Genomic DNA, 10225 nt, shown 5'->3' on the forward strand with positions numbered 1-10225 from the left:
ACATATAAGTGAGATCATACAGCATTTGTCTTTCTCTGACTCTTTCTGTATCTCATACATCTCCTAGCTTCAGAGCAGCAAGTGCTACCTACTTCCCTCCACTGCGGTCTACAAGAAAACTCCACAGAGAAGGGCACAGTGAGAGGGGAGTTTCTGCCAGCTCTCACAGGGAGACACATGACTGCTGGGGTTCCCAGGGGGAAGACTGCCCAGATGCCCTGTGTCTGGAAGCAGTCTGTCCAGGCTGAATGGCTTCAAACATGGCTTTAACACTTACTAACCAATACCACAGTAAATGTTACATAAAATGCTGCACCCTCCTCTTATTAAAATAATCATATGTGGGCACTTACAATTTCAGAGAGATATAACAAGCAGAGACACAATACACATACCCCAGAGCTTGACACTCATCAACAGTGCATGATATTTGGTTTAATACCACCCTCCTCCTCATCTTCATCATTGCTTTCATGAGCATTTAAGAGCTAAGGGAGAACTTTAGAGAGACCCATGTGCTGCTATGGTGGTGGTGGTGGTGGGATGCCAGGCAGAGGCAGAGCCAGTGAGGGTGCATGCAGAAGTCTGAATGAGAATTCTCACATATGAATCATAACCAAGAACAAAAACTTCAGAGGGGTCTGGTCCAAAATTCTGAATAGTTGTGTTCCTTCATCTTTCTATCTCAAGCATCATGTTTGTTCCCTTGGGGAGGAAGGAATGATCCCCAAATTTCTTATTTTAATTACTCTTTCCCCTCAGCACTTACTGGGCTGGGATGCATCTCTGCTGGACCATGACCAAGGAGTACAGATTCACTGCCCTCTCCTTCCTGGTGTGTGGTCAAGTCTCAGGGTCCCTCCTCAGACTGGCAGGAAATCAATCAGATTCAGCCTGGAAACTGCTGATGCAGGTGTCCACAAAGGATGGAGACATAGGTGTAGAGACACACTCTTAGAACTGGCAAAATGAAGAGATGGAGGCACTGGCCAATTACGCACAGTGGTGTGACCTGAGGGCTCAGTGCACAAAGCTCATAATTAGCCAATTGGTCCATGTCGTTCCAGTCTCTGGAGATTTGCTAGTATAAATAGAAGAGGGAAAAAAAAGAAATGTATATGTCCCTGGAAGATTCTGGGTCTCTCCTCCCTTCACCTGTACCTTTGTCTTCTCACATGTAACAAGTTGCAGGATGTTAACATAATATTCAGACATTTCCTCCCAATCTAACCAGTAAATGTAAGATTTTTTTTTCCACTGTAATAAATCTGTTTTCATCACAAAATCTATGAAGCCTTGGCACATCTATACCAAGAAGGTGATACTTTTTCCATTTCCCCAGTTAATATTTGTCTCTAAAGCTAACTTACTTTCATTACTTTAGTTCTTACTTGGAATGGCACTTTATATGGTGGAGATGTACAGGGCTCTGTGTGTGTGTGTGTGTGTGTGTGTGTTTCTGAATTTCACTGGGTCATCACCTCTAATTTTTTTCTCTAATGGAATTATGTGCCATATTAGGATGCTCTTGATATTTACTTGTTATTTGTTAACTGATATTTACGTAATTATTTTAGAGGGCCTCCTAGAATGTTGCAATCAAGCAGTTGGTCAGGGCCGCATCCCCCTGAAAATTTGATTAGCAGAGGAGCACTTTCAAACTCACTCATGGGGCTGTTGGTAGGATCCAATAGGTCATATTGTGTCTTGTGTTATGCCCTCACTTCCCTAATCAGACTATGTTTGAATAATAGAGAACAGTGGTTGCCACTGGGGAAGGGGAGGGAGTGGATGGATGGGGAGTCAGAGGTTGGTAGATGTAAACTATTATATTTATAATGGATGAGCAATGAGATCCTACTGTACATCATAGGGAACTCTATCCAGTCTCTTAGGTTAGAATATGGTGGAAGATAATATGAGAAAAACAATTATATATATGTGTTCCTGGGTCACTGTGCTGCACAACAGAAATTTTTATTAGAAACAATTGTTCAGCAATGTTGCCTGGGCCAGGTTCCTACTCAGGTGAACTATGTAACAATCTGATACCTGGATCTGAGTTCTTTTACAGGAACTAGGGCCCGCAGGTACGTGGATGATGCTAAGTTCAGGCTGAGCTCCAGGCTGTGGACCCCAGACTGGTTGGACCAGAAGACTGATGATTGTTTCCTCATCACAAATCAATCAGAGGCAGCTCACACACCCTGGAGCCCACCACCTAAATTTTGCATATGAAAAATTTCCATTAAACCCACTGGGGAGTTCAGGACTTTTGAGCTGGAGTCATTGGTTCTTCTCATCTCTTGGCCCTGCAATAAAACTTTCTCAGCTCCAAACTCTGTCCTTTAAGTTTTTTTGACCTCAATCTGTGTCAGGTACCAGAAATTGGGCTTGACATCAATTTCTCTGCATCCTTTCCCCCACCAAACCAACCAATGTCATTAAGTTTATGGGTCTATCTTCTCGTAATGTTTACATAACATCAATATTGATTTATGTTATCCATAACCACCTTTCTTAAAAGCTTTCTTAAATACAATACTACTTATGGTGGCTATGAAAGTACTTGTCAACCAAAACACTGAGGTTAGGTCTTTGTAAAATACGTACTACCTGAAAGATTTTACTGATGCACATTATTGCAAAAGGGAAGATATCATTTTATTTGGTTTATAAATTTATATTTATATACTTTAATATGAATTTGACAAATTTAAATATATATTAATATACATTTAAATGTAGTAATACATATTTATTTACATATTAAAATAGTTGTTTTACATTCTATAATTTATATTAATATTATAATTTATATCAGTTCTTCTTAAAAGAAATCCCATGAAAATTCTTGTACCTCTCTCCGTATCACACAAATGAGAATTTGTATGGAATATGTGTGTGGAATTACTCGTTTAATTTCTAAATCAGTGCATGTTTATTTTACTAGTGTTAATTGCCTCTATTTGGGTTTTGTTTTGTGTTGTTTTTTTCTCCTTTTTTTTCTTTTGTAAAACTTTTTGCCGCATCCATGGCATGTGGAAGTTCCTGGGTCAGGAGACAAAACTGTGCCACATCAACAACACAAGCCACATCAGCCACAATGCCAGATTCTTAAACCAATGCACCACCAGGGAAATCAAATTGCCTATATCTGTCCCTAGACAAAAATCATTTTCTATCAACTATGACCCCTTTTATGTTTATCATTTGAAAATACCCTAATGTCTGTCTTGTGATGAATATTTCATGATATCTGCACATGATATTTTCATCTTGTATAGAAAGTCTTTTCAATCTTAGACTTAAAAACTGGACTGAAATATGCATGACTATCCTTGAAAACCCCACAATCCAATAGGTAGTCACATTATGGCCCCTGTAAACTGCTGCCTCACTGCCATAATTCACACAGGTTGTCTCACTGAACCAGAAGGGGAGAAGCCAATTCTTTTATCTTCATTTCACATCTGGAAGCAAAGTAGCTTTGAAAAGAATCACTTGTTAGCTACAGTGGAGGTGACTGGGAGCAGTGAAGGAATAAGTAGATTAACGTTTGAGTCCTGGGTCTTTCACCCCATATGTGTATTGTGTGTAAACCTCTCCTCTTCTCTGTGCCTCTCTTCCTTCTTAGAAATGGAGAGTCTACACCCATATTTAGACTATGTACAGAACCTAAGGGATGTCTGAAACTTAATGAATATTTGGTCATATTTTATAAAGAATTTCAATCATTATTGGAATAACATGGTTAGTAATGAAGAACAACCTGAAATATTTAATGACATTTTAAGGATTATATGGCAGGGAGACTGAAGCCTTTCCTGTTTCAGGGCACTGGAGCAGGGATGACATGAAATCCTAAAATGAGTCTCAGCCTATGCATTAAGATGTGCCATCCGGGAGTTCTTGTCTTGGTGCAGTAGTTAACGAATCCTACTAGGAACCATGAGGTTGCGGGTTCGGTCCCTGCCCTTGCTCAGTGGGTTAACGATCCAGCGTTGCCGTGAGCTGTGGTGTAGGTTGCAGATACGGCTCGGATCTGGCATTGCTGTGGCTCTGGCGTAGGCCGGGGGCTACAGCTCCGATTCGACCCCCAGCCTGGGAATCTCCCATATGCTGTGGGAGTGGCCCAAAGAAATAGCAAACAAACAAACAAACAAAAAGATGTGCCATCCACTTCTTTTTGGACCCCCTTCCCAATATTTGTGAAACTCTCTGCCATGGTTTTTCAATTATTGAAAGCTGCTGATGCTATTAAATGGAAAATAATATGTCCCACAGAAAGTCCATGACATAGACAAAAACAAGCACTATTTTATACTGTCTCTGATCTTAATGGGACATTCCTGAAAAGGATGAAAACACTGGCATAAATTGTTCTCTGTTTGGAAGCCATGTTACCCACATTTTGTTTCTATGAAAAAAGGATGGTTTAATCAACACCTACCTTTTTTTTTTTTTTAAATTCTTGGTGCCTCCTGTGTGCCAACAAGTTATATGCTCTGGGGAATCAGAAATAAATGAGCCTCAGTCATTTCCCTGCATGTATCAAAATATACTTGTATAAACAAAAGCAAAATATTCTACCGGGGATTTGGGAGAGACGTAACATCAGGTCACCAGATATTTAAGTCCAATGACATGAAAATGAGCCTTATTGATACCCAACCCAAGTTCACTGGCTCTGCTCACCACAACAGGCCAATAAATTCTGAGACAAGTTGCTTGGGCAAGGAACACCAACTTTATTCAGAAATCTAGCAGACTGAGACGATGACAGACCAGTGAGGCAAAAAACCATCTTGCCTCAGTCAAGTTCAGGCTTCTTTTATACAGAGGAAAGGAAGAGGGAGGGGCCAATGGTCACTCACTAACTCTCACCTGTTTGGGGGAAGGACTCACCACAATGCTGACTAGTGGCTGAGCAGGACCACTAAAAGTCACTCACAAACGGTTGCTTGCTAACATAATCATTAGTAACAAAATATCTAAAATCTACTTTTCCCCTTCATATACATCCATATGACAGTTATAGCATAGAAGGCATCCATTATTCATCCTGCCTTCACTCACAGAAGTTATGTCAGCAAGTAATAATCTCAGTCGACAATCTTAAGCTTGGGTATACTAAGATCGTATCCTCAAATACACTCATAATTGAAGCAAACAGGGTTCAAAATAAACTTATCAGTCTTAAAGTCCCATGCAGTAAATTTCATTCTTTCCAGATATTTTGAAAGTTTTAAGCAGAGGTATTGAGATCTAACCACCTATGTACCTGAAGTACATTTCTAAACTGTTTTCAGTACCCTATGTAGAAGTAAACCCTGGACTCTGATGTTATGTCTCCTTTTGTGATTGAATAGGCTGAACACAGTATGGAAGGAAAAGTGGACGCTTGAAAAGAAGTACAGAAGCAAAATCAAAAGAGAAACTGCTTTAAATTATCAATATATATGTGCATTTTACATAATGATTTCTATTCTTTTCATCATAGCTGGTTTACAGTGTTCTGTCAGTTTTCCACTGTACAGCATGGTGACCCAGTCACACACACATATAGATTCTTTTTTCTCACATTATCATGCTCCATCATAAGTGACTAGACATAGTTCCCAGTGCTACACAGCAGAATCTCGTTGCTTATCCATTCCAAATCAATAGTCTACATCTATTTACCCCAAGTTCCAAATTCCATCCCACTCCCTCCCCCGTGGCAACCACAAGTCTATTCTCCAAGTGCATGATTTTCTTTCTGTGGAAAGCCTCATTTGTGCCATATATTAGAATCCAGATATAAGTGATATCATGTGATATTAGTCTTTCTTTTTCTGACTTACTTCACTCAGTATAAGAGTCTAGAAATAAAAGCGAAAATAAACCGATGGGACCTAATCAAACTGACAAAGTTTTGCACAGCAAAGGAAACCAAAAAGAAAACAAAAAGACAAATATCAGAATAGGAGAAAATAGTTTCAAATGATGCAACTGACAAGGCTTTAATACATATTTTTTATTTTACAGCTGCACCTGCAGCATATGGAAATTCCTGGGCCAGTTGAATCAGAGCTGCAGCTGCCAGCCTATACCGGAGCCACAGCAATACCAGGTCGAAGCTGCCTCTGCAACCTATGCTACAGCTCGCAGCAATGCTGATCCTTAACCCACTGAGTTAGGCCAGGGGTCAAACCCACATCTCCACAGAGATCCTTAACCCACAGAGCCACAGTGGGAACTCCAAATCATCCTTCTTAATTTATCAATTCTTTCTATGGCTTTGCCTGTGATCTCAGCCACACTTCCTATAGTTGGGAGAGAAGGTGCTACATACTGCTCTCCACTGTGTCTTGCAGAAAGCTCCAAAAGGAAGGGAATAGTGAATAAGTCTTTGGTTGGCCTGACAGGGAGGTGACAGGACAGTTGGGTTAGTAGGGGAAGACTTCCCAGATGCCCTGTGTGTGGAGTCAGTCTGCACAGACTGACTGGCTTCAACCAATTCTAACTCATGACCTGGTATAAGTTATATAAAGTGCTATGAACTTTCTCTTAATAAAGTAATGATAATAATGTGTTCTCATAATTTTATAATATGTTAGAGATAATGAACGTGAAATCAAACAAGAGATATAAAACACATACTTCAGAGCCTGGCACTTAGGAAGCCCTCAACAGGATTGAAGAATGTTGTAATTAATGTCTTCCTCTTCCTCATCATTGCTTTCATGAGCATTTGAAGTGTCAAGGAGGAAGTTTAGAGACTCCTGTGTTTCTATAGTTGGGAAATGCCAGCCAAAACCAGTAAGAGTGGATGTGGAACTCAGTGAGTGTTTTCACACCCCAACTAGAGCCAACAAACTTCAGAAGCTCTGATCCAAAATTATGTTCATTGGCTCCCCTCAGGTGTCTAATCCAACTGTCATGTTTGTCTGGTTGAGGAGGAAATCGTTGTCCCAAGGGTCCATCCATCCATCAATCTCCCCATTCAGCACTTAATGGGCTGTGCTGCCTCTCTGCTGGACCATGACCAAGGAGTACAGATTTACTGCCCTTTCCTGCCTGGTGTGTGATCGAGTCTCAGGGTCCCTCCTCAGGTTTGACAGTAAGATGGATTTAGGCTTGGACCATCTGATGCAGATTCCTACAAAACATGTAGACAAAAATATATAGCCACATCCGTAGAACTGGGAAACCAAAGGGCTGGAAGCACCACCCAATTATTTGCAATGATATGTCCTTAGGGCTCACAGCTCATAATTAACTCATTGGCCCATGTGGTCCTAGTCTCTGGAGACTTGCTAGTATTAATGGAAGAAGAAAAGAGAAAAATGAATGTCTTTGGAAGCTTCTCCTCCCCTCACAAGGAAGTGTACCTGTACTCCTTGCTTCTTACTTCAAAGTTGTAAGATCTTTACCATAAAGTTCAGACATTCTTTTTTCCCCTCAATTTAACCAATGTGTGGTTTCATATCTGTAAATCCACAGTGTTATGCATGAAATCTATACAGCCTTAGATCTTCCATACCAACGATGTGATGCTCTTTCCATTTTCTGATATGTCTCTAAGGATAACTTTTTTAAAATTTTATTTTATTAAGGATAACTTCTTATTTTCATTTTCTTAGCCCTTTCTGGCTTTGGCATTTTATGTGATGGAGATTTACAAGCTGTTTTGTTTGTTTGTTTGTTTTAGTTTTTGCCAAGTTGAATGAGCCTTCAGTTCTATGTTTATTGCTCTAAGTGAAATAATCAACATATTTGAAACTATTGATTTTTACTTATTATTTGGTGTCTGATATATACCTAAATATTTCAGAAGGCCTGCCAGAAGGTTGCAGCCAAGTTTTTGGTCAGGGATTTGGGCATTTCAAGGTTTGATTAGCAGAAGACCACATTCAAGCTCACTCATGGGACTGTGGGTAGGGTTCATGTGTGCACAGGATGTCATCCAGAGAACTCCCATGGTTCCTTGACACGTGTGCCCCTAATGGGACAGCTCAATACATGGCAGTTGGCTTCTATCAATAGGAGAACCTGAGAGAGCTGGAGAGAGGCAGGAAGAAGAAAGATTTTAAAACTTTGTCCCAGAAATGACTTTGCACATTCTGATTGTTGGGAGGGAGTCATTATGTCCATCTTATGCTCTGTGGAAGGGAATTACACAAGGAAAGGAAAACTAGGAGTTAGGATTATTGGGATTATTTCATATACTTCCCACCACACCAGCACTATACTCTATAAGGACATTGTGCTTCGAGCAAATCAAGACTCAGTTTCTGTCCATCTGCTTTTCAACATACTCTCAAATTCATTGCACTACCATGATCTCAATAAGAATTCTCTGGAGACAAACCAGCAATGGGTATAAGTACCCCTCCACTAGGTAGTTTTGCAGACCCCACACTTCTGCTTCTGGTCATACAGTCTTGAGTAGACCTCCTGGTTTCTGAGACACTAGGAGAGCGCCTCCATCCACGTCAGTCCAATCTGCAGCCATTCCAATGCCAAATTTAACAAATGCCCAGGTTTCTGTTTTCTGCTATCTAGGAAAGATTCAACTCTATCCAGAATATATTTCCTTTACACTTCTGTGAGTTCTTAACCCTTGAAGGCTTTAACAAAATCTGATTTGGGCTTACCTGTTTTCCCTAGAAGTTAAAGTGGGATATATCTGGATAGTGATGTAGTGTAACCTTCCTAATGATACACACACAGCCTTTCTGACTTAGAGATCTCTATGTTGAGGATTGCATCTATTGGTTTATATTTAATTGATATGAAAAGCTTTAATGTGTATCAAATTAAATATGATGTGGAAGAATAGATATTATTTACTGTGTGGGGATAAGTGATGAGGGTGTATTTAAGGAAGGGCACATGGAAGATATACAGAGGTGACTATGAAAGAAGAGAGTGGGTTTTGATGTGTTTAAAATAATTGATCCATAGCAAAGAGAGGTAGGATTTCAAGTATACAGGCTTAGTTTTTCTGCATTTTTCAAGCTACACTCCATGGATACTGAGATTAGATTGCGTCCAAGGAAACTCCTCATGGCCCTTTTGATGTCCCTGTTCCTCAGACTGTAGATGAAGGGGTTCAGCATGGGGGTGACCACAGTGTATATTGCCAAAGCCACTGCATCCTTCCTGGGAGAATGTGAGATGGCTGAGCTGAGATACACCCCAATACCTGTTCCATAAAATAAGCAAACAACTGCCAGGTGAGAACCACAGGTGGTGAAGGCTTTATACCCCCCACCCGATGAAGGGACTCTCAGAATAGAGGAAACAATTTTAGAGTAAGAGAAAAGGATCCCCGAGATAGGGAGAAAACCAAAAATGGCAACAAAAAAATACATGATTATGTTGTTGGTGTAAGTGTCAGAACAGGCTAGCTTGAGGAGTAAAGAAGGGTCACAGAAAAAATTAGAAATTTCCAAGTCACTGAAGCAAGTAAGTTGTAATACAATCCAATTGTGTACCTGGGACTCCAAAAGGCTGATGAAAAAAGACAGCAAAACTAAGATGCAACAGAGGCGTGGGTTCATGATGACAGGGTAGTGCAATGGGTGACAGATGGCCACAAACCTGTCATAGGCCATTGCTGTCAGAAGCATATCATCTATACTTCCAAAAAGGATGAAAATAGACATCTGGGTTAAGCAACCAGCATAGGAGATGACTCTGCTGTGAATTTGGATATTCACAATCATCTTGGGGATGGTAGTAGAGATGAAACCCATGTCAGCCAAGGACAGGTTGGAGAGAAAGAAATACATGGGGGTGTGGAGGTGGGAGTCAAAGGCAACAGCCAGGATGATGAGCAGGTTCCCCAACATGGTGACCAGGTACATGGACAGGAACAGCCCAAGGAGGAAGGGCTGCAGGTCTGGATCATCTGAGAGTTCCAGGAGGAAGAATTCATAGACACTAGTTAGATTTCCAGTTCTAGGTAGCTGGAACTCCTTTTTTAAAAGAAAAGAAGGTTGGAAAAAAGTAAGTAAAATGGGCACACAGCATTTTGTTCGTATTTTGGATTCGAGTAATTCATTTCTAAGGTAATACACCCCAGGCCTTTTGGCAATATTTCTCTATATGACAACTTATACCTGCTTGGAATTGTTTCCTCATTGGTTTCTCTTTATTCACCTCTTTCTCTATACACTTACTTTATAGAAATTCAACTAAATATTGAATGTTAAATAGTAACAGAGGAGGAAGT

At 40.3% G+C, this 10225-nt stretch overlaps 1 protein-coding gene across 1 annotated transcript; it reads right to left on the reverse strand.

The window, feature by feature from the left end:
• Positions 1-8969: 8969 nt before the first annotated feature.
• LOC125124660 (putative gustatory receptor clone PTE01) lies at positions 8970-9991 on the reverse strand. The gene has a single exon (XM_047774703.1). The coding sequence runs from the start codon at positions 9855-9857 to the stop codon at positions 8970-8972; it is 888 nt and encodes a 295-aa protein (XP_047630659.1). The 5' UTR covers positions 9858-9991.
• Between the last annotated feature and the right edge of the window lie 234 nt (positions 9992-10225).

This window comes from Phacochoerus africanus, chromosome 4, assembly GCF_016906955.1.
Source record: "Phacochoerus africanus isolate WHEZ1 chromosome 4, ROS_Pafr_v1, whole genome shotgun sequence".
Taxonomy (NCBI): Eukaryota; Metazoa; Chordata; class Mammalia; order Artiodactyla; family Suidae; genus Phacochoerus; species Phacochoerus africanus.